The following is a 26,655-nucleotide window of genomic DNA, read 5'->3' as shown; positions in this document are numbered from 1 at the left end:
CGAAATAATTGCATTTCAAATGGGAAATATCAAGCAGAATGAAAAATAAGTTTATATTCAAAATAATCAATACTCTTATCCTGAACGAGGTCATACTTTTCCAAATTGGTTGACTGACTAGCCCTGAACTCTTTAAACACTTTAAAGTTAAACTCTGACTCTGTGACCAGTAACCACAGGCTTTGGACAAGCCATTCTCGATGATCCTGTGTAAAACTCAGGGAACCAATCTCCGCCACTGTGTCATTCCGGAAGTGACGTCAATTGAGTCCAAGCTACTGATTGTTCCAGGTGAGGAGACGAGAATACCTCTTTCGTAGGTGAATGACTATTGACTGACCCAGTATCGGACCCCGCATATGATTTCAAATAGACATGAGCTAGTTTCTCTGAGGTTACACATTTTAGGTGGTGTTACTGTCAATCAATTTTACAATCGTGCCCTGTCACTGGAATAGAAGAGCAACATCAGAACGGTTTTTCCACTACAACAGACTACAGAAATGCCCGGACTTGAAATGATTGAGGACCATTCAGTTCACTGTTACAGTGTTGACAATAAATCTTTGAATCAATTAATCATCATTCATGGACATCGGACGAGTCTGTTCCGACTTTGATTGGCTAAAATGTCTTTTCACAAGGTCATCAAAAAATAGGCCTACAAGAATAGTCTCCCTTTGTCATATTCACTCATGACTAAATCTACCTTAATTCAGTTCACTGGACTCAAATGACACAAACATTAACCTTAACTCAAGTTTCTAGACTACGGGGACGTGTTATTTGAAAAAAAGATGATACCGTCCACTGCAACACGACACAACAAACAATACTGAGGTGAATGAAAAGATGCCTAGGCTAAAATCCGGCTTTGAAACTTTCCTTTGAGGTTGACGAGAGTGAAAAAAAACTACCAAACAAAACCTCAGCATTATGACATCTTAATGTTGTGTCTTCCAGAGACAGCCATTCTCATGGTCTGCCATAAACGGTTGGCTCTGGGACGAAGATAATCAAGTCAGGATCAACACAACATCATTGACTAAAGCAGAGGGCAAGGAAATGTCACATACAATACGGTCAATATATAAGAGTCATCTGGCAAATGACCTTGACATTGCAGTGCTGTAGACAACCGTATCATGCAGTTTGAGCAATATCCACACTGAGCATCATGATGTGTTAAGATATCAGGGAAACATATGGTTCAGCCAAGTCCAGGGAACAGAGAACATGATCATGAGCGCTCCTTCAACGACAGAACTTTTGGGCTTGTTAAAATGTAAGTCTTCTATCTCAAGACTCGCAAAACCCAAACATAATAAGTTACTTCCAAGAACTTCAACAAATGCTTCTGTGATTCAAATAATTTAAATACTCTCAAACTTCAGCCACAAATACAATGTGGCTAAAAAGAAGCCAGCCGGTACTTTAGGAGAACACGTCCTTTGCACGCCAACACTGGTAAAGTGCTTACAAAAGTCGAAAGTCTTGACAGTTTGGGGATTCAAACCCACGATCATAAGTTCCTGGGATACCTGAGATCCACAACACTGTACAGCAAAATGGCGCCCTATACAACATGAATCTAATCCTGGGCAAGACTTCCACTCGAAGACGTGACTTTGATGCTGCAATATGTCAAGAACTCCTAGAAACGATTTCAGACAACAATAACAACGGAATGAGAACTGGCTGGACCTCAATAATCAGTGGAAAATGTAATTTGAATATTCAGTGTTACCTGTAGACCTAATCTAAGGAAACGCAATTTGGAAAATAATTCACAGAAACGTTCCAGACGGATGCTGATTAAAGATAGAAGTGGGATAATGTTTATCTTTCAGTAAATCAGTGTAAGGATTCTATGTTTCTTCAACATCGGATCCGTCCATCATAATGGCCATGTCTGGCCACATAGAGAACCCTAAAAACTTTGTGGGAAGATGATTTGTCTGAATATCAAATGAAATGCTATTTAGTGAAATGTTGATGTCATTAATAGAAAAAAGAATTATATTTGAACATCTGCAGACAACTGTTTATAAGACTCACTTCAAACATCCTAACTTGATATCAACTGAAACAATATATTGGTCTGATTGCCAGCATTGTGGCTGCAAGAAATACAATATTCAGGTGACACCTGTAATTATACATAAATGCAATTACAAACTCACAAATAGTCAACGATAGAACAATTAGTGAATGAGTATGGTTTTATGCAGTTTTAGCAATACTCAAGCAATATCACGGCAGGCGACATCAGAAATGGGCTTCACACACTGTACCCATGTGTGGAATCGAACCTGGGCCTTCAGTGATCCGGGGTAGACGAGTTGAAGCAACTAACGGGCTTAACGAGTTGACAAAACAAGACATCTTCATGAGTACTGTGGCATATCTGGTTAAACGAAAGAACAAGACATCTTCATGAGTACTTTGGTATCTGGTTTCAAAAATTTAATAAGATAGAAAGTCCACAAAATATTTCCTTTCAGGATTTTACGAGATGTTAATACTTCAACTTGTCACGCAAAAAAACTCATCGTAATCGTTTCTGGATGAACTTGAGATTTGAAAAACATCCTTAAAATGTCAGAATTTGTTTTTCCGACTCTTTTTCGCTTCAAACAAAAAACTGAAACGAGAATTGTAAACCATTCAACTAAATTGCAATCCTGATATTTTCAGCTACTGTACCACAATGGAAAGATGGAAACTATTCTGTGAGTGGGCCCACTTCCTCCACATAATGCCCCCAGTTCTCATTACACGAACAACATTCTATCTCTGATGTCAACACATAATATCTACCAAAACGTACATTCTCCAATGTTTCTTTTTACAGTGCGTTGGACTTTTTTGCGAATTATTTTCTCAGGTCAATTGTAAATATTTCATCAAGCAAACTTTTTTTTTTCAATTTGCAGATCGGAAGGTGGCGTGTGTATGCATGGCTATCCCAAGACAAACACAGTTTTAAAAAATACTTTGAGGAGCAGACTGCGATTTTCACTGACATTTATCTGTTACACACAAACCTCTGAAATTTCAAATCTGGAATAAAACAGTTGTCATAAGTAACCTGTCATTTGTATGTAAAGCTTCCCAAATCGTTCATACAGTCCCACTGGAACATACATAATGGTTATGAGGTGATTGTGTTTGGGGCTGGCAAACATCTGTTAACTTTATCCTGCAAGATGTCTAACCACTGTTTGATAAAGGTTCACCAGTAAACGCTCCCACAAGGAAGTGACATTTATTTGTGTATGAGAAGAGTTTGGGATCTTGGTGAACTTAATATTAGTCTGACTATAATATATTAGTCTGGCTGATGAGGAGGATGAGACATCTCAGGAATACATCCTGATGAAGAAACAGTATCAAGTTTAATTATCTGGTGTTTATCAATTATTTCTCTGAATGTGAAATCCACCTCAATATTAAGTGTTAAGTTCAAAGCTGGAAAAAATGGCATTTCAGATGTATTTCGACCTCCTGGCCTAATGTGGGAGACAATCCAATGAAGAGAAAGTTGACATTTTCATGTTGGGCGGAACTCAGAGACGGACAGATGATTTTGATTTGTGATATCGGTGTATCAATATGATCGACCAAAATCGTAATGATTCTGCCAAATTACATTGTTTGCCTCCTCCAATGGTGCTGAGATTCTATGATCATAATAATGGTTAATCACAGATTTGAAAACCTTACAGCTGATGCAGTTAAGTTTTGTGAAATGCAATGCGGCTGAGCTTTGTCCCAACAATTAAAGGTAACAGTAAAGACAAGAGTGAGTGAGTGAGTGAGTTTAGTTAGTTTACGCCGCACTCAGCAATATTCCAGTTATATGGCGCTGGTCTGTAAATAATCGAGTCTGGACCAGACAATCCAGTGATCAATAGCATGAACATCGATCTACGCACTTGATGAGTAAGTATGGTTTTACGCTGTTTTTAGCAATATTCCAGTAATATCACAGCAGGGGACACCACAAATGGGCTTCATACAATGTCCCCATGTGGGAATCAAACCTGGGTCTTCAGCGTGGTGAGCGGATGCTTTAACCACTAGACTTGCCCACCTCACCTTACGCACTTGAGATACGATGACATGTGTTAACCAAATCAGCAAGCTTGACCACCCCATCTCGTAAGTCTACTGCAACCATGGGTTACTGAAGATAAATTCAAACCCGGATCTTCACAGGTGTAAAGGCAAGATACTTCATTGATAACATCTGTATGTCATTAAAGATGCAATGTCTGGAATAGATGGACATTGCATCATTATAAAACAAACAATTGTCGTTTGTAAGGTGTCTTTCTTTGTCAATCACCAACTCCTAAATGCTATGAAACAGATGACTAAAGAGGTACGATGCACTCCGGTTTTGGGCCTGAGTTTTGGGTACAATGTTGTATTGTAAAATCTCAGCATGAAACATAATTTTGGTACAATTAGAGAAATCTTTTACTGCAAGACTGACAAACATATCATGAGATTTGAAAAAAATGAGACTGAAATTATTTGAGGCAAATACGTTTGGACAGTCATTTACCTTAGTTCAGTCCAACTTTAGAACAATTACGTGTATACAAACCCAACATAACTGACAACAATTTCCCTTGGTATATAACCCAGTAACAGTTGACTTCATACTGGCATTTTAAACGTAACCTGTGCACAAAACCTTGTTAATCCAAGATTATCTCCCAATGAGTATATCATTGGGTATCACAGAGTATCTCTCAAGGAAATCATTCACATTTATTAATCTCCAGATTAATGAGTCCTATAAATGACCAAATAATGACCATCCAGTTGACAGACTTCCCACAAACAGAATTCTGAATAGTCACCTCAGAGGGAGCGTCTGTGTTCAAGAGCAAGACAATGCCAACTTTTAAAACCATTTACAGGTGAAAATATTTGGCCTTGATTTTTAACCTTGACTCTCAAAGACTTTGACAGCAAATACTGGACATGCTCCTGTCTTCAACACAATACCACAGTAAACATATCACTGAACATTCATATGATCAAAAATTGTAATGTAAAAATACACCCTTATTCAAGGACAAAATATACTTCATTCTATAAAGGAAACTTCAACAGAAAATGTGCAATTATGATTCATTACATGATTTGTTTTAAATCATGTTATGCAAAACATTTTTTTTTAAATTCAATAAATATAATGTGACGAACATGTTATCTAGGGGGTCAAATTGGTGCCTGTATGTTCGGTTAATTATGACAAAATACTAATTTACATGTTGCTAAACAGCCCATTCTTAGAAATATCATACAAAAGAATATTCAAATCATGGATGTCCAAAAAGGCTTGTATCCTAACTTTCTCTCATCCTACATTAAATTAAAACGTGGAATGTTATTTTATGGAATGAGTCAGGGAATTTGGTTCAAACCTACTTTCTATTTTGTATGTATAATTTTCAGATCTTCTTAAAAAATAAAGTATTTTATATAATATCACTTTGAATGAAGATCTAAGGACAGCTCTATAAGAGCTTACATGACACTAAATGAAAGAAATCTCAGCTTTCAAAATTCCTTAGAGTTCTTGAGGTCCTGATGTGTCCCCTTTCTAAAATGCTCACCATGGAGCATAAACATGTCATGGTGAAAAAATATACCTACAACCATGGCCCAGCTTTTATTTTCGCATTCAGAGTGAGTGAGAGAATTTAGTTTTACGCGGCTTTTAGCAATCAGAAACCCTTGATTAAGTTCATTTTAGAGATACAGAATTTAGATGTACTTGTCTGAGTGCTACACACCATGACACTGACTGGCTGATCAGAAAGGTCACCTGGTTTGAAAACCTTTGCAGCAGTCCTCAGATCTTCAGTTCTCAGACTTCAAAGAGAGGTATCTTTCTGCAGTGACAGATCTGATGTGAATGAAACTGCAATGTTCACATTTATCACACATTTTTCTGCTGAACACAAAGTAATAATGAATGATGTCTTGGTTTAACAAGACTTACATACTTAATGAAAACCTTCAAACACAATACATGACATTAGAATATAACAATACTTAGATGTATGAACAAATATTTTCTTTAATGCATGTCAAAATAAAGGTGATAAAGTAACATTTGTATACATGAAACATGAATTTTGGTTGATTTTATGACATTTCCACTCCTTGATCATGACACAAATTTACCTGAAAAGTCCAAAATTTAACATGATTGTACTGACAAAGCCTGGACATGCAATAACCCCTAGCTTAGTATCAGCTGATGTTTTGGAGACTGAAACAAAATTGATGATTCTTATCCATCAGTGGACTTCCACATATGACAATCTATCACCTTTCTGACTGGCTGAATCCCCTAGAAGTACCACAAGGCATGCCATTATGCATTCAGTTTGAATGACACTGAAGCACACTATGGTTAAAAATATTTGAGCGCTAGCTAGTTTGGAATGGGTTTAATAAGACCCAAAGCAAATTAAGGGTTTGGAATGAAACAATGCTTAAGTCAACTTAAAAGCTATGAATACCAAATGATAAATACCTTGATAAAACACACAGAAATTTACTCTCAGTACAACCAGTCAAGCAGACACAACTGCGCAGGAAACAAAGCAACAGTCAATAAATGGATAGGACAATATGTGAAAAAATATGCTTGAAACACCGATCTTATCAATTAACTTTTCATGGAAGCAAGAATAAACCCATTAAGTGCATTTCTTTCACTGAAAGCCATGTAACCACTATTTTCTACAATTAATTTTATTAAAGCAATAAATTCACTACATTTTGCATGACAGCAAGGTAACAAATTTTGTGTATTCCTCCTTACGAAAGCAAAGAAACATGGTTGTGGAAATACCTTCAACAAAGCAAGGAATCACATATTCTGGGCACCTCCTTTCATGAAAACAAGAAAACACACATTTGGTGCATCCTCTTTCATGAATGCAAGAAAACACATATTTGGTGCATACTCTTGCAATAAATGCAAGGAAAAATATATATGGTGCATACTTTTTCATGAAAACATAACAACATATTTGGTGAATAATCTTTCATAAAACAAAGGAAACATATTTGGTGCATACTTTTCATGAAAGTGAATAAACAGTACATTTGGTCCATATTGATTTTTAAATCAAGAAAACATAATTAGGACATTCTCTTTTATAAAAATAAGAAACGAATACTGCCTTCTTTGACAAAAGCAATCCAATATACCGAGAGCATTCTTTTCATGAAAGCAATAAAATACATAGCAAAGTGTATGCTCTTTTTCAGTTTGAGATAAAAATGGACGGTACTTAGTTGTAAAGAAAAAGGTGAACACTTAACACGTTTTGTTCGGTTGTCTAACATAAAAATAAAACATTATTGGCACTGAATAACACTTTGGACGGTTGTGTTAAACTTAGGCAAAACCTAGTCATTTCTTTCAAAAATATACAATTAAACAGTAAATACATGAAAGTGTGGGGGAAGGAAACATATTTGGTGCATACTTTTCATGAAAACAAATAAACAATGTATTTGGTCCATATTGATTTTTAAATCAAGGAAACATATAATTGGGATATTCTCTTTTTTGAAAGTAAGAAACCAATACTGCCTCCCTTTAATAAAAGCAGTCAAATATACCGAGAGCATTCTTTTCGTGAAAGCAATAAAATACATAGTGAAGTGTACTCTCTTTTTCAGTATGAGATAAAAATGGACGGTACTTAGTTGTAAAGAAAAAGGTGAACACATAATTTTTTTATTTCTTTGTTTGTCTAACATATAAAAACATTGTTGGCACTAATTAACACTTTGGACGGTAATGTAAAACTAAGTCATTTCTTTCAAAAGCACACACTGACAGTTTAGTTTTACGCCGCTTTTAGCAATATTCCAGCAATATCACGGCGGGGGACACTAGAAATGGGCTTAACACATTGTGCCCATGTGGGGAATCGAACCCGGTCTTCGGCGTGACGAGCCAACGCTTTAACCACTAGGCTACCCCACCGCCCCTCAAAAGCACACAAGTAAACAGTAAATACATCTAAGTCTGGACGGTATTTCAGGTTGTACAAAACACAAGATAAAAACAATCATACATTCATGAACTGATGAAACTTTGATGAGGTGGTCTCTGGAATTTATGCCCGAGTTAAAATGATCTTTTCTAGTCATTTTACTTAGTGACATACATTTTTTCCTCAAACAAAATAATATTTTTTTCTAGCATTTTTCAATATCAACACTGCCAACAGTATTTTCTGTGTTTCTCATCTCACCCTGAATTTTACATTCCCATGTAAAAAATATAAAATATAATTATCTCAATTTTACCTGTAACTGTGGAATTTTATGCTGTGATGTGATAAAAAATACTATTCCTCTGCACAAACCAGGTCAGCATTTATTAAAAGCTGTTTATGATACATAGGGACTTGATCTCCATTATAAATGGAGATAAACTTAAAGCCTATTGAAAAGAAATCTAAATTCTAAAAATCATATAAGATAGGTTACACAGTTTGGGAAAAAAAGATCCTTTTGTATCCCAGTTTTATTCTTGCCTGCATGCTCTCTTGGTGCTTGAGGTAGAGGTGAGAAACACATACACAATAATGGATGGGCCAAAGAATAGAACTTCAGAGGAATTTACTCTTTCTCTTCCAACATATCCAAGGAAGTGACTGACAGCAGCTTCATCATTGATAAGGCATTAAATCCATCAAGACATGTCTCTCGAACATTTATAAATAATAACATCCTGAACAAACGTCAATATCAATTGATAATATTATTCTAAACATGACCTCTTGAACAGACTTGAATTGATATTCTTCAAGTGCAAACATGTGAAATCTTAGTTAATGACACCAAACTTTGTGGTTTCTACATAACATGACACATATGAAAGTTCAAATCTGACATCAAAGGGTGGAGACTAGGACTGCATTTTGATACTTCAAGATCTCTAACTAAATCAAATGGTGTTGGATAATAATACGATTATACAATCTTGTATAAATGAATGACTGAATATTCGAAATGAAAATATTGGAATGCAGACAAATTGTAAACCATTGCACACACAGTCTAGAAATTCATTAGAACATAATACTTCAATAAATTTCTGAAATCAGTACATCTTTGTACCATCAGTCACCAAATAGTACCAACAGTACCAACTATTGAGGGCAAAAATCAGTATACTTGGATGCTGTCATGAAAGATGTTTCATTGGCAAGCTGATTATGTTTGAAAATGGGTGGTAAAATTCATAATTAATAACCTCATCTACTTCCATTGTATATTACCGGTACATTCAGATTTCTATCTCACACTAGATTTTAACACCCCAAAAGCACAGACAAGTAAAATAAACTTTTTCTAGTTCAGCAATAATTACAATTTTGAGCTTTTATTTCATGATGCATATAATCATCTTAATTTCAATTTCATCCTTTCCCCACATTAACAATTAACGACGAAAAATGTCAAAGCTTTCACAGAAAAATTGAACATATGTACCATTAACATACTAAAATGCATTTTCAGTCAAAATGACCTGAAGGCATTTCAAGAAATGTTACTGTAAGAAACTGAGAATGAAGGTAGAGTGTCCTCATATTCTTAATAACAGATTCTGATGCAAGAGAAGTTTCTGCCAAGCCCCATCTTGAGGGTTGATGTTTTCCTTGTAGCAGATCCATCTGGACCGGGGATGTCTGGAAGTGAGGGTGTGGCGATGTCACCCATATGTAATACTGATCACAGATTGCACGATGATGATGACTTCATCTCCAAATACGACAAGTATTGTCTTTGCTACCTGCAAATAAACATACGGAATCAAGTAGGAAGGATAACAATATATGGATGAACAACTTCTTTATTGCTGTGAGAGTCAGAGGCCCAGATAAGCTGCGTATCCGGGTAAAATACGCATAGAATTATGCATTAAAAAGTAATTGTTGCATACCAATTATGCATTTAAAATGTTAGATACGCAAAAAGTTTAAAACAAATGTGTACGGAATATATTTATAAAAATCACTTGCGTAATGAAAACGGCATCGATTGCTATCAAGTTGTACTGTTAGTATAGGACAAGTGTTGTACTGTCAGTAAAGGATGAGTGATTTTTTATGAAATAATTTCCATTATATTTAAGGTTTTTTTTATTAGGTCATTCTCTTCCCACAGAGGTTACTTGTCATATCTTCCTACGAACCTCTGTTCTAATACGGCCATATTTCCCGGTTCTCGTAAAATCCCCTAGCGGCAAAAGATCGCAACACGAATTATCTCCCTTCTTTCTATCCAATCAGAACACGTGTTACATCGACTTACATTCAACTTGACTAACACAAGCAAATGTGGGGCCACAAATATCCCCCCATCTGCCGGGGACTTGTGTTGATGTTACACACAAGACGTTTAATGGCTAGCTTGTCCGTTGTCAACGAGGGCGATGGAGACGCCACTGATCCGCCATAACATGACTGAGTTCTGTCTAGAAGAAACGTTTGCGCATCACGCAGGGGAAGAGGTTTAGTTTTCTCTAAGCATACAGAAATTACCGAGGCCTTGCGAATGATCACTTTTGAAACAACGTCGCTGATTGCACAACTAAATCTGATTGCCTCCAATCACGAGTCTTGAACACTCACACCATGAAAGGGCCGTATTAGAACAGAGGTTACGTAGGAAGATATGACAGGAGTAACCTCTGTGGGAAGAGAATGTGATTAGGTATGACATAAGGCAGAACATACCTGCTTAGTAAACTTACTCAATGACGTAATACTTAGGTGAGTAAAGTGACTGAAATACGCACATATTTGAAAGCAGTGGGTAAGGGAAAATGAAATACCCATTCAACATTCATAATACCCACTCCAAAAATATACGGTGGGTACAGTACCCACATGAGCTAAATCTTATCTGGAGCTCTGAGAGTGACGTTTCGATGACGTTTCTAACACTGTTATCACTTCTAAATGCCTCTCACAGGAGGGAGTCAAGTAAAATATACATGAATTTGCACTCTAACTTCTTGACTTCCAAATATTAGCATCAAAAGTATCCATACTTGAAATTGATATTATCCTTCAGCCCTGGGTTGATTACCACTTGTCATTCCAATATTTGTAAATCAAAAGGTAAACGTGCATATTTCAACTGAACACAAAGAAATTTATTCGGACCTTTGAAGCTTTGAATTACACAAATATGTCAATAGTTTGTATGAAACTAATCAGTGGCTGATTACTGGATTGTCTGGTATGACTCGATTATCTAAAGACCTCCGCCATGTAGCTGACATATTGCTGAGGGCGGTGTTAAACAACAAACAAGCAAACAATAATGGCTGTATCTTTGTTTCTTTCTTTGTCCTAAAGATTTTTTTAATTTTTAAATGTCTGAAAGAAGGGTTGTTGGTTTTTAACTTAACTATATGCAAGTTGGTGACCAAAGACAATTATAAAAAATTTGCACAGAAAATTTGTTGGTCGAACTCTTGCTAATCTTCAAACATTAGACCGCCTCCATGGTGTAGTGGTTAGAGCGTCTGCCCGGAGAGCGGAAGGTCGCGGGTTCGATTCCCGACCGCGTCATACCAAAAGACGTTAAAATATGGTACTTGTTGGTCCCTGCCTGGCGTTCGGCATTAATGGGTACATCAAGGACTGGTCGGCTCGGAGTCAGTATAATGTGTCTGAGTGGGGTATTCGTGCTTCACTGCGACATGGTATCTCAGCTGGGCTAGCACTATAAAACCAGCTTTAGTCTGGGCTAGTACAAGCAGCCGCACATAAACATACACACGCATGCACGTTGTCATATGAGCGAAATATTCTCAAGCACGACGTTAAACCAAATTTCACCTCACCTCAAACATTAGAATGCAGTTCGTAAATCCTATTGCTGTTATTGACTGAAGAAAAATATTTTTCAGTATCAATTTTTGAAGAAATTCGGCTGAAAAACATATTACATATATGTATTTGATAACAATCTAAACAAACTGGCAAACAATTATCAGAACTGAATCTGGAGCCCTGAATGAACTTTTGTCTGGAATGAGACCTATGAAATGGTGAGCTACCTGTTATTATTGTATTTCCTTCATAATTAAATGCGCAGCTGAATATCTCGTCTGTGTGGCCCTCCAGGACCTGTTTACACACTCCAGACTCGGAGTCCCACAGCCTCGCTGTCTTGTCCGAACTGGCCGTCAGTACTGAGGTGCCTTGAGGGTTGAAGGAAGCCTGAGATAGGAAACAAAACCACTGGATACAATTCAAGTGTTACATGTTGGAGGGAACAGCAATAGAATGCAATTCATAATTGGCCACTAAGGCATCCAGTTTTGACTCGTGACCTGTTGGGTATCTGTACAAGTGTGTGTTGGTTGCTGAATACTATACTGAAAAATATTCCACCTCTTTTTGTTCGTTTGTCTATTGTTATAAACTGCACTCAGCAACTTTCCAGCTATATGACAGCGATCTGTAACTAATCGAGTCAAGCCAGAGATCAACAGCATGAGCCATCGCTCTACACAACTGGGATACAATGACATGTGTCAACTAAGTCAGAGACCCTGACCACCTGATCCCTTTAGTTGATTCTTACAACACTGACTGACTGAGTTTGGTTTTACGCCGCTTTTAGCAATATTCCAGCAACATCACGGCGGGGGACACCAGAAATGGGCTTCACACATTGTACCCATGTGGGCATTTGAACCCGGGTCTTCGGAGTGACGAGCCAAAGCTTTAACCATTAGGCTACCCCACCGCCCCTATTCTTACAACAAGCATGAGTTGCTGAATAGGAATTTGAACCCAGATCTTCATGTGTGTATTCCACTTCTATGAAAACGTTATAATGAAATTTGAGCCCGACAATCCAATGATTGATACTGTGAACAATCGTCTATGCCGTCAGTGTTACACTATAGTCTGTCTGCAGTGAAAACGTACCTATGAATTTCACTCTAAACAAGAAAGTAAATCGAAAAAAGTGAAATTAAGATTGCGAATCCTCATAATTTTACCTTGCCAATTGAACATTCAAATCTCAGAATTTTATTCAACTTAGGATAAAAGTTGTTTAACAAACGATCATAGTTTCAAATCGCTATTATTGGTTTGTATTACAAGGGGGAATGCACTTTAAATAAAACACCAAGAACAAGTAGGGTTGGTCTAAGTTAACGTACCCCCTGCGCATTTGTTTCACTGTTCCCTCTACTGCGCTAAACCAGGGGTGGAAATAACTTTAAAATTGCTAGTGTACTCTTGTACAGTGGCACATGTAAAATCACTTGCCCTGATCATTTTTCCACTATACCGGCCATTTTCTTGTTGATTTTTTAAATAAACAACATTATTAACATTGGAAAGTCAACTGGACACCTGTACAGCGTGATATACAAATTTGCTTGCCTGACAAAAAAAGCACTGGACTCGGACCTCGGGCAATGGGTTATTTTCACCCCTGTTAACACGGCATTTTGAGTGAATGCTTTAACAAGAAGGCTATCCCACTGCTGATTAGAGGGGTGTGATTGTGGGATTGCTTCACCCGTGAGCTGCTCACCTTGGAGATCTCCCCTTCATGCCCCTCAAGCTTGCACATAAGGTTGTGAGTGACAGAGTTGTAGACCCGGGCAGTTCCGTCTGCCGATGCCGTCAACAAGCTCTGTCCAGTGTAGTCAAATGCCACATCCAAGACCTCGTCGTCATGACCACGGAGTGTCCCAATGCAACGACCTGTAAAGAGTAAGTTTTGGTCAACACTGACACATCAATAACAAAGCCTGAAAACAGTGTAAGAATCGACACTAAAACATCACTCTAGGCATTAAAGAGGTGAGGTGAGGTGAAATTGGGTTTAACGTCATACTTGAGAATATTTCGCTCATATGACAACGTGCATGCGTGTGTATGTGTATGTGCAGCTGTTTGTACTAGCCCAGACTGAAGCTGGTTTTATAGTGCTAGCCCACGGAGATACCATGCCACAGTGAAGCATGAATACCCCACTCAGACACATTATACTGACTCTGAGCCGACCAGTCCTTGTTGTACCCATTAATTATCCCAGCGCCAGGCAGGGACCAACAAGTACAATTTTTAACGTCTTTTGGTATGACGCGATCCGGGATCGAACCCGCGACCTTCCGCTCTCCAGGCGGATGCTCTAACCACTACACCACGGAGGCGGTCAGGACTTAAAGAAGAAGTTATCCACAAAGTGGTATGATTTATTATTGACTAACTAATTTCTACAATGCCGATCGAACAATTAGCGGTATCATCTGAGCTGACAAAAAGGTGTTTCTAAAATTCAAACCACTCTGGAGTGTAAGTTTTCCTGCATTGTGTACAGTTCATTAGGAGGGAAATATTTATTTTGTAACACCAATGTTAGAATTAGAGATTTCAAACAGATTTAGTTCAACTGCAGGTTTTCCAAAACTTTAAGATTTGGCATTTCTGGTATCCCTCCACCTCACAAGCCACAGGAATGAATACCTACTACACTGGGTGCTCCTTCATGAAAAGGCATTATCTCTTCAGTTAACATCATCAGCTGTGCTCAGTGTGAATCTATGAGAGGGTATTTGCTGCGACTAGCAACATGCCAGTATTTTCATGAAGAAATACCCCAATTTCAGACTTGTTCAGACTTTTCACACCAGAAGCTCCCAAACAATCATCCCAAAGCCAATACTCTCCTAGCATATTCGATTGTCAGTGGTCTTTTTTATCAGTGTGTGAGTCGACCTTGTTTATATAGTTATCTTGGTACATTCTCCCACCTTGCATTGTGTAAAAATGTTCTATCTATATATATATTCACTCTGTGCACTGACTCAGCATTCACCTGATGAAGAAGCAACAATTACCTCAGAAACGTCCTATGAAGAATAAAAAGAAGTTGTTATCCATAAAAATGTGTCATGTCTTCATGTTGGTCCAACTAAATGCCTTTCAAGAACTTCTTGCATATGTTACAATGAAGGCATGTTACTGCTCCCCGTCTTCATACAGCAAGATATGGCCAGATCACAAAGGATGACTCTTGCTGTCATGAAGTTGATTTAATATACAGTCAGCCATAGTTGAAATCCACCGTCCAAGGTCAGAAGTCTTTCCTTTACCCATTCCAAGTGTCTGTTCGATACTAATAACCCCAAATTCCACATTCAATACTTTTTTCAACATTGTTTACTGCCATAATATTTTTCACCCATGTTATTTTTAAAAAAAACCAAAAGAACTATGCAAAAACCGAAAGAACTTTGCAGAAACCTTCAGAGTAAACTGTCTTCATGATTCGGCTTCAAGAATTGTATTGATACCGAGAAACGAAAGTGTGACAAGATCCTGTTTAACCACAACACCACCCCCCTTCCACACAGAAGAGTACTTGACAGATTATCAAAGTAAACACATAAAAAACATTCCTTTTCAAAGAGCTAAGTCGCATCAATGAATTATTCATCCACTTATTTGATTAATGGTTTGCAATGATCAAGAGGTCAACATGTGAATGTCATTTAATTTCACTTTCTGTGCAAAGAAACTTCAAAGGCTGTTTTCTGTCAATCCTGTCCACTCGATAGCACTCATCCCTGCGTCAATAGGCAAACAGTCTTCGCCTGCTGCAGCAAAATACCAACAATGTAACAGTTTCATGATGTCATGGAGCTAATGGTGTAGTTGCCAGGAAATCACTGACCAATTATTCCTGCCCAGTAAAACTGAAGCTAACTGCGGATCATTATGTAACATACAGAGTTTGTGAGTGAGTTTGTTGGGTTTAACGCAGTAATCCATTTGTGTCACCACTTACATATTATATATATCATGATTTATATATCATTTATATCACCATTTATATAACCATTAATATCACCATGTATATGTGTATTTATATCACCACTGATATATCCATTTATATCACCACTTATATATCCATTTATATCACCACTTATATATCCACTTTACCACCACTTATATATCCATTATATCAGCACTTATATATCCATTTATATCACCACTTATATGCCCATTTATATCACATGTATATCCATTAATATCACCACTTAAATATCATTTCAACAAGTGTTTGCCACTGATATGGCGTTGTCCCCACCGCTAAAGAATGGAATATCTATATTTACTACTTTTTATTTTTTGGTCACATAAAAGATGCCTGAAATGACTGGTGTCTGCATAATCACCCAATGTAGGCTGTCAACATAATTGAAAACATTGGGTGCAATATTTTATGAGATATCGCGTTTAAATAAGTTTAAAATGTGGTCAGAGTGTCGTGGTGACCTTGAAGATAAGGTCACACAAATTGACTGGTGTCTGCGTAATCTTCCAGTAGAGACTATCACCACATTTAAAGACATTGGGTGCAAACAGTCCATAACATATCGCGTCAACAAGAGATAAAAGTGTGCAAAGTGTTGTGGTGACCTTGAAGATAAGGTCAAGGTCACCCAAATCAATTGGTGTCTGCGTAATCCCCCTATGTAGGCTGTCACCAAATTTGAAAACATTGGGTACAACAGTCCATGAGATATCGCTTTAACCAGAGTTTGAAAAGTGGTCAAAGTGTCATGGTGACCTTGAAAATAAGGTCAACGTCACTTAAATCGACTGGTGTCTGTGTAATCTCCCAATGTAGGCTGTCACCAAATTTGAAGGCATTGGGTATAACAGTTCATGAGATATCGCGTTAACAAGAATCGGGACGTACGTACGGACGCCGCTGAATACATAGTCCCCCCGTTCCGCGTTGCGGAGGTGGACAATTACCACTTGCATATCCATTATATCACTACTTATATATCCATTTTACCACCCAATTATATATCCATTTATATCACCACTTATATATCCATTATATCACCACTTATACATCCATTTTACCACCCAATTATATATCTATTCATATCACCACTTATATATCCATTTATATCACCACTTATACATCCATTAATATCACCACCTGAATATCATTTATATCACCACTTATACATCCATTTTACCACCAAATTACATATCTATTCATATCACCACTTATATATCCATTTATATCACCACTTATATATCCATTAATATCACCACCTGAATATCATTTATATCACCACTTATATGTCCGTTATATCACCACTTATACATCCATAATATACCACCAAATTATATATCCATAATATACCACCAAATTATATATCCATAATATACCACCAAATTATATATCCATTTACATCACCTATCATTTATATTAGCTATATGGCGGGGGTCTGCAAATAATCAGGTCTGGACCATACAACCCGGTGACTGCCACCATTAAAATCGATCTACGCAATTGGGTTGGAGTACGATGACATGTTGTCACCCACTCGTCTGACCACCCGATCCCGTTGGTCGCCTCTTACAACAAGCATGGGTTGCTGAATATCAATTCTAACCTGGATCTTGACGGGTGGTGTTTGTTAGTATTCCAGGAGGAAACGACCAGTTCTACTTCCCTCACTTATGAGAAAAATCAGACTGACAAACAGTTTCCTCGTCCCCAAAACTGTTTGCACAATTGGCATTGTATCTGGGGGTTATATTTGTCATATTTCAAAATTTACAGTATTCAGTAGGATTTCAGAAAAATCTGAACTCGGCTATGAATATCAATGTATCACAATATTCATTAATATCAATATCTCTGTGATATAATGGTACTCTATGAGAATCAAGCTATCATTATCAGCACCCACATTGATCAGTGACTTCATCATGTTTATGTCTAACAAACCCATAGGCTTTTAATCAAACCAACTTAGAGAGCTAGATCATTAGTCTGTTCATGTATACTTGAATCTACTGAACCAAACTTGTGTATCAGCATTTTCGGATTTTACTGTTAGCATACGGCCAAATTACATTTGACACCAATGACATTAGATAAAAAGAAATTGAATTGACATAAGACTTTGGACAAGCAATTTAAGTTGCTGATTGGGCTAATTGTGAGTGGGAACTTCACAATGATATAATACCTAGACACTTATCATCGTTTCTTTTTATCCATTCACAAGCAGCATTTGATAACAGCATCACAAGAGTTACCTCCCCTTTACAGGTGCATTTCAATGGCCACCAATGTTACGTTTTTTCATGCATTATATTGCAACAACAAGATGTACAAAGCTTACTTCATATCCTTGTTAAGAAATACTCTGACTTGTATTACATTACCAACAGATCAAATTTTAGTTAAACTGTCAAAGTCTATTCAAAGTCATTTAGGGTTTATTAAATACAGATTAAATAACTGCAAAGGATGTAATCAAACTGTCCATGAATGAAAGGGGTCACTCAGCATTCTATTTCACGAGGCACATTTTTAAAACATTTCAATGCCAAACATTTTTTATCTCCAAATGAATATTGAATGTGGCAGAACTTCTGCAGAACGACTGACAACATAATGAGTTGAGTTGGGTTTTATGCCACATCAGCATTATTCCAGCCATATAGTGACGAGATCAAGTCTGAATTCATACACATTTTAAGTACAAAGTATAAATTAGTTTTATTTTGAAAACATATATTCATTACATTATTACTTGAAAACAGAAAATGTCGTAGCACCAAATTCAAAAGCAGGCAATTTGTTCACATTACATATATACAATTTATTGTACAGGTCAACTTCCCTCAGGAAGCTAACAATCAGATGCCCGCTGACGTGGGAAAACAGATCTTTCAGATTTATCGCTTCATAATGTGAGTCCCTTGCAGTCGAAAAGTCCACGCAGTGAAACACTTCATCGCATGAGACACACCTAGGAGGTCCATCTACATCCGTTTTCAGCAGATAGTCATGTGTAAACTGACTGTGGCCAATACGGCATCGTCGTAAAACTACCATGTCATGTTTTGACTGACAACCAAAGTAGGTATAACCAGTTGTTGACTTCACTTCATGAAGTTTATTTCTTCCTACTTGGGTGTCCCAACATTTTGAGAACATAACAACAAAAGCATAACGACAAAAGGTTCCTGAGAAAATATAACCTGGAAACATTACAGTACTCCATCACACACAGAGTAGAAATTGACTGTCCACGGGTTTGTATGGTCAAGATTAAAATTTTAAGACTTGTGTTGTAGTGTCGGGAATTGGTTGAAATCTCACAATTGATGATTGCTTCATTACCAACAAACAATCATCGAAAAAAAATTGGTTAGTGTCATTTTTCAGATTTTCCTTTCCAGGGCCCTTATTCTCGAAACGTTCGTAGCCCCAAGAACTCTTAACTCTGATCGTAGCCAATGTGTTAAGAATGGGATTAAGAAGTTCTTAGGACTACAAACGTTTCGAGATTAGCTAGCCAGGCTGTTATTGCAGATCTGTATAACATGATGCAACTTGCTACTTTACAGTGATGACTAATATATCATGCACATAAACTTTCTCGAATCTTCAAGAAATATTCAGTCATGACTTTTCACTTAGTGAAGTGAGTTTTCTAACAATTAAACAAGTTTTCAAGCCCTGACAACTTCTAGGATATGTTCCATCGTCAAGTGTTTCAAACACTTTTACAGTAGTTGCGAAATTGTTTTTGTTCGATTATGAGAAAATGTGATCGATTGCTTGGTCATTTGGTCACTGCGAGCAATCTTCGATTATTTCATCTAATCGGAAAACCACTATTGTGTTGTTGCTGGAACAAGACTGACTGAAAATGTGAGCATAAACTTCCGCCCATCTGTGTCTGAGAGATATCTACCCTCCCAGAATATCAAATATACTGTAAAGCAAGAAATTTTTACTCTTGATATTTTTGTTAGTGGCGACCAAAAGACATTTTTGCGTCATGACATTTTTGCGACTTGCCCACTTTTCCAAAATAGATTGCAACTGAAAGTTCTACCTAAACTAAATCCAATCACATATTAAAGGTTGCCGCTAATCTTGAACTGAACACAGTAGAGTACTTCCATGTGTATGCAGTCAGTGATGTTTTTCTGAAAACAACACACGCTGCTGCAGAGGCCATCAACACCCACTGGAAGGTGTCGTCCTATCAAATGGTCTCTAAAGACAAAGAGTGTGTGTTGCGTGGTTGGCGCCTGTCTGGACTATCATACGTACTGATTGAGCGACTTTCGTTCAAGTATCCAACCGCCTCCGTGGTGTATTGGTTAGAGCGTCCGCCTGGAGAGCAGGAGGTCGCAGGTTTGATCCCCGACCGTGTCATACCCAAAAACGTTAAAATATAGTACTTGTTGGTCCCTGCCTGGAGCTTGGCATTAATGGGTACAGCAAGAACTGGTCGGCTCGGAGTCAGTATAATGTGTGTGAGTGGGGTATTCATGCTTCACTGCGGCATGGTATCTCAGTGGGTTAGCACTATAAAACCAGCTTCAGTCTGGGCTAGTACAAGCAGCCCCACATACACATACACACGCATGCACGTCGTCATATGAGCGAAAATATTCTCAAGTACGAGGTTAAACCAAATTTTACCTCACCTCGTTCAAGTATCCCTTGTTTGACATGTGACATGTGAGTACTGTGTTTGACTAACAAATTGTGTGATGATATTTTTGCGAGCTCAAGTCATTCGCAATTTTTGCAAAAATATGATACTTACAAACATTTCATGATTTACAGTATACTATATTTGTAGAATGCCTACTGTCCGCCTTAAAGATGCTCAGTAGCCTGAAGGACAAATTATGCACTAAGCGCAGACATTTTAAACCCAGTTAACCGAAACTCCCTGTGAGAAGCTGCCAGGTTAACAGTCATATGATCAGGGATGGAAATAACCCATTGCCCGACGTCTGAGTCCAGTGTTTTTTCCAGTCGGGCAAGCAAATTTGTATATCACGCTGTACTAATGTCCAGTTGACTTTCCAATGTTAATTATGTTGTTTATTTAAAATATCAACAAGAAAATAGGCCAGTATAGAGGAAAAATTATCAGGGCAAGTGATTTTACATGTGCCACTGTACCGGTGTACACTAGCAATTTTAAAGTTATTTCCAACCCTGCCATCTTTTCCCACTTGGTATCCATTAACAGCTGAGTGAACAGAGGCAATTTTTAACAAACTCACTTGCCTAAGGGACCGTTCATAATTTACTGACTGACTGAGTTTGGTTTTACGCCGCTTTTAGCAATATTCCAGCAATATCACGGCGGGGGACATCAGAAAGGGCTTCACTCATTGTACCCATGGGGGGATTCGAACCCGGGTCTTCGGTGTGACGAGCCAACGCTTTAACCACTAGACTACCCCACCGCCCCTGTTCATAATTTATGGCTGGGGGGGTGGGGGTGGGATTAGGGTGATGATGATGATTTTAAGAGGGGGCACCCATTTTGTTCTGGGAAGCTAGCGGGATCATCAATTTTTTACACACGCACTAGGGGGGTCAGCAATTTTGTACATAAAAGTATGTTTAAAATTATGCTTAGAAATTATGGGAATGAGATGGGGGGTCATTGATTTTGTAAATGACATGCAGGGGTTCACTTATTTTGTACATAAATTTTAGGGGAGGGGGGTGTGTCATTCACACTGTACATGCTTCTCCATAAAAATCATCATCACCCCCCTAGCCATAAATTATGAATGGTCCCTAAGGTGAGACCAAATGTGTCACTTTTTGGGGGGGTGGGTCCTAGAAACTCTCAGGAGTCAACGTTACTGAACTATAACTGACTTGTGACCTGGGTTCTATGCCAAGAGCACACACCACCACTGTCTGACTGTCAGATACCCCGGTGTGTCCTAGAGAGAACAACCCTCCCTGATATTGCCTGTTAACTCCCACCTGTCTGAGTGTCCCAGATCTTGCAGGTCTTGTCCATGGAGCCCGTAGCTATGAGGGAACAATCCCAGTTGAACTGAGCACTGCTGATTTCGGCTTTATGGCCGATCAACGTGTGGATCCGTCTGGAACAAGATACAATGATTTAAAGATTGAATGAGTTTAATTCAATATTGTAGTCATTCATTGTCAGCAAAAGTTAAGAGGGGAATGAATACAACTGAATTTATTTGATTGCTGCATTCTGACAAATTTTTGGTACCCACTTATAGAAGCATCCATCTGAATCTTACAGTTCAAAAAATTATTATGCATCGAACCCAAACCTGTCGTCTTGCATCATTTGGATGAACTTTTGATGTTGATACATGGCTTGTTGTTAATCTGATTCTTGCATTAGTCAGCCTACCAGACTTCAGCAAATGTTATCAAGCTGCTTCTAGAGTGTTAGAAAATAAATATTTCTAGAAATTCTTAAGAGGCATAACTTTCAAGAAATAATCTCTGAGAATATAAAGCAACTCAAACTGTCATGTGGGCAGTGGTTGAAGCTTGCATTAAGGTAAAGTGGTGCTTGTCATAACCCTAAGAAAGAAGCAATGGTCATCATGATCACTAGGTCAGTCGGTCAGTCGGAGACCTAACGTGTACATGAGACAGCCTATCCTCTCTTTTATACAAGACAGCTTCCCATCTCATTATGCAAGACGAGTGCAGTCCACTTATACTTAGGGAATCAACTGACATTTAATTCAATCGTTAATTCAATCTCTAATGCAACCACAGTAAATATGCTTGAATGTGTAGAATCCTGAAAAGCATGATGATTATTGTGTGATGTAAATATTCCAGAACCTTCCAGATCACTGATTGGCCGATTTTGTTATTTACACCAAAAATATTACCAAAATGCACCTTGTAGCCTTTAAGTATATATGTTAATTCCTTGTAACGAAAGTAATGATAAGTACTACGGGCATATAATATTCCCTGAAGACCCCCCTTAATTTTGAAACGACATGCCTGAAAGAAATTGCTTTTCAGCCAGTGTTGACATCAGTGTTTCCGCTGGCATTTTTTACAGCTGGACATTGTGACCGGCTAGCATTTCAAAAACCAGTCATCTGTAACTTTTACCGGTCAAGTGATCATACTTTTCATTGTGAGCGACCTTGCACCCTAAAAATCAATCAGAAATGTAGAGGGTATCGCAATGTGTCTGTGCCGCTATTTTTTAGCTTGGGGTTTTCCAAAACTGCTATTTTTTATTTGACAACACCTCAATGTCATTGTGAAATCATATTCTTTTTCGACAGGAATTAAAATTGATAGAGGTAATTAGAAAATTTATTTTGAAACTTGTCGGACACGATGACCAACAGCCTTCGAAATTACCGGACATTCTAACTTTGTACCAGTCAAAGTCCAGTATATACAGGATAACGGAAACACTGGGCGTAAAGACACCTAACATGTACATCTGCGTTTTGCTGTACGCATTAACTAATATGCACCTACCATGACACCATGCTGTTTACAGAGACTAGCCAAACCCACACAGTGTGTACTGTCTATGTACCTAGCTGTAGAACAAAGAATGCCTTTTGTCCTGCACTTATTGTGTTAATGTGTTCAACACAAATGGACACTCCTGCAGCCGCTCCTACAGTGCAGGACCCTCTGCCAGTAAGTACAAACTGTTGTGGGAGACCAAACCACCCACTCAGCTGATAATCTCTTAAACTTTCTATATGAACCTGGACCAAGTTCAACAAAGCAATCCCAGCTCTACACATTGTGTACGAGTCAGTTATAGTGTGGGAAGTATGATCTGGGTTTATACAGCATGTAAAAAACTGTCAAATGTAAAACACAAATGAGGTTTTGAAATCCGCTGGTGTTGGTAAGCAGTTTTTTTGATAAATCAAACATACTTGCCAACCATGTTTCTTTTATTTGCTTGTGTCTTTCCTGGTAAGGTATCATTGACTGATTCAGTTAACCCATTTAATTAGCCTACTCAAGTCCAATTAGCAATATATTAGCTATCAATTAAGCGGTGTGAACAGCATACTGCCAGAAATGGGACTGACGGAAATCGCACTGCAAGAAATGGGACAACGCGCTTGACCAATTAAAAGGTGTGATAATCTCAGCGCCAGAGTAGGTGAGTGAGTTTAGTTTTACATCACACTCAGCAATATTTCAGCTATATGGCGGCGGTCTGTAAATAATCGAGTCTGGACCAGACAATCCAGTGATCAACAGCATGAGCACTCACTGCCAGAAATGGGACTAAATCAACTCATGATGTGAAGAATAATATAGAATGAAATTACTGACATCTGAAAATGGTAATTTTTTGGGAGTATTTTATCACACTGCGAATAAACTTACTTATTCTTGAATATCAAATGTGTTGGGATGGTTAAAATGTCCAGCAGGCAGTTCCTACATTTCTGGCCAGGGACAAAAATACCCATTGCACAAGAAGAAACAAATAATATTTTAGCAATGTGTTCTAATTTTTAGGGGCGGTGGGATAGCCTAGTGGTTAAAGCGTTGGCTTGTCACATCGAAAACCCGGGTTCGATTCCCCACATTCTTACAATGTGTGAAGCTCATTCAAGGGTGGAAATAACCCATTGCCCGACGTCCGAGTCCAGTGTTTTTTCTGTCGGGCAAGCAAATTTGTATATCACACTGTACCGGTGTCCAGTTGACTTTCCAATGTTAATTATGTTGTTTATTTAAAAAATCAACAAGAAAACAGCCGGTACAGTGGAAATATTATCAGGGCAAGTGATTTTACATGTGCATCTGTACCAGAGTACACTAGCAATCTTAAAGTTATTTCCACCCCTGCCATTTTTTTGTGTCCCCCGAGGTGATGTTGGTGGAATATTGCTAAAAGCGGCGTATACTCACTCACTCACTCTAATTTTTAGAAAATGAGCAAAACTTGCCATGGGTTGGTAAGAATAAACATTATCTCTTTTCCTGTCATAATTCAGGGGCATTTCACTAAATCAGTCCAACATTCAAAATAACAATTGCAAAAGAAAATATCACCACATATTCAAGAGATCTTTCTGTGCTTTTGCATATCAAGAAAGAAAAATGTTGTCTTCATTCAGAAACATACATGTACTCTCAAAGCAATTCATTTTGTTCGGCTTCTTGTTTCTTTTGTTTTGTCTTTAGGTGAATGCCGCTCTAGGCAATATTTTAACTTTGTAACAGCAGTATCAAGTCCGGATGAATAATCCCAGGATTTACATCATGACCATGGATCTACGCAACTGGGATATGATGACATGTGTCAACCAAGGCAGTAATCCTGACCATCCGATCCTGTTAGTCGCATCTTAAGACAAGCACGGGTTGCTGAAGATCAATTCTAACCCGGATCTTCACAGGTTTCAAACCAGGTCAGACCCAACATTATAAACAAATAATCAAAATCTTTTGATCAATCTGAAATACCGAATCAAAGAAATGAGAAAGGAAAGGATGTGTTTGGGTGAGATGCTTTTTTGTTCTTTGGGGAACATAACACAGAAAGTTTCCATTTCTCGGGAAGAGAAGAGATAAGCAATAAGTATGAAACAGGCTAAGGAAAAACTTCATTGGTAAATATAGTGTAAGTACTGATAAACAGATGAAGATTCTACTCACTGCCCCGAGCGTACATCCCAGACAGAAACTGTGTGGTCAAACGAGCCGGTGATGAGTTGGGAGCCGGTGGAGTTGAAGGACAATGAGATGATCTCAGCTGAGTGGCCCTGAAAGAAAGACATCCTGAGTGACAGGTTCAAGCAGTACAGCCGACAAAACAAACCAATTTTATTGATGAGTAACCGAACAAATCATTTAAAACACATCCATCCTGCAGCATTTTTACCTTCCTGCAGTCAGTTCTGATAATCATTTCAAGAAGGTTACTTCTGGTAACCAATAATCAAACACTGACCACACATAAAAAATAAAACCGGGCTATTTTTATTTGGTTGGGTGATTGGTTTGTTGTTGAACCCTATATACTACACTCAGCAATATTCTAGCTATATGGCGGCGGTCTGTTAATAATCGAGTCTGCACCACACAATCAAGTGATCAGCAGCATGAGCATCGATCTACACAATTGGGAACCGATGACATGTGTCAACCAAGTCAGCGAGCCTGACCACCTGATCCCGTTAATCGCCTCTTACAACAAACTAAGAAGACTTACTGAAGATCAATTATAACCCGGATCTCCACGGGTTGACATTTAGTAGACAGATTATCTGAGAGCAGTTGACCTTGAATACAGCATGTGAAACACACATCTTCCCAAAACCTACCTACAAATGTCTTTCTGGCCACTGAAAGGAATTATTTCTTTGAAAGTAAATTCCAAGGTATTGTCTGCACAAATATATTCAAGTGATTCAAAGACTCCATTTAGCTTTGAGTGAGTGAGTGAGTGAGTTTGGTTTTACGCCGCTTTTAGCAATATTCAAGCAATATCACGGCGGGGGACACCAGAAATGAGCTTCACACCTTGTACCCATGTGGGGATTCGAACCCGGGTCTTCGGCGTGACGAGCGAACGCTTTAACCACTAGGCTACCCCACTGCCCCCATTTAGCTTTGAAAAACACAAACCCGGGGGTACATATCACATAAACATTAAGATTTATATCTTCATGCACCAAGTGCATGCATGCAAAAATATTCTTATCTGTGATTAACTCTTTCTTGTCCACA

General features: G+C 38.1%; 1 protein-coding gene across 1 annotated transcript in view; it reads right to left on the bottom strand.

The window, feature by feature from the left end:
* Nucleotides 1-6,087: 6,087 nt before the first annotated feature.
* Nucleotides 6,088-26,655, bottom strand: part of LOC124281128 (dynein assembly factor with WDR repeat domains 1-like) — a 44,862-nt gene continuing 24,294 nt past the window's right edge. Inside the window, exons 9-13 of the mRNA XM_046717145.1 lie at nucleotides 25,582-25,688; nucleotides 21,907-22,028; nucleotides 13,633-13,805; nucleotides 12,134-12,296; nucleotides 6,088-9,853 (exon numbers count right to left, since the gene is read on the bottom strand). Coding sequence (XP_046573101.1) covers nucleotides 9,819-9,853; nucleotides 12,134-12,296; nucleotides 13,633-13,805; nucleotides 21,907-22,028; nucleotides 25,582-25,688 — 600 coding nt within the window. The 3' untranslated portion in view covers nucleotides 6,088-9,818. The remainder of the gene's footprint in view (nucleotides 9,854-12,133; nucleotides 12,297-13,632; nucleotides 13,806-21,906; nucleotides 22,029-25,581; nucleotides 25,689-26,655) is intronic.

This window comes from Haliotis rubra, unplaced genomic scaffold (genome assembly GCF_003918875.1).
Source record: "Haliotis rubra isolate DU_JTF1 unplaced genomic scaffold, ASM391887v1 Scf28, whole genome shotgun sequence".
Lineage (NCBI taxonomy): Eukaryota > Metazoa > Mollusca > Gastropoda > Lepetellida > Haliotidae > Haliotis > Haliotis rubra.
This window is presented reverse-complemented; position numbering and strand designations above follow the sequence as displayed.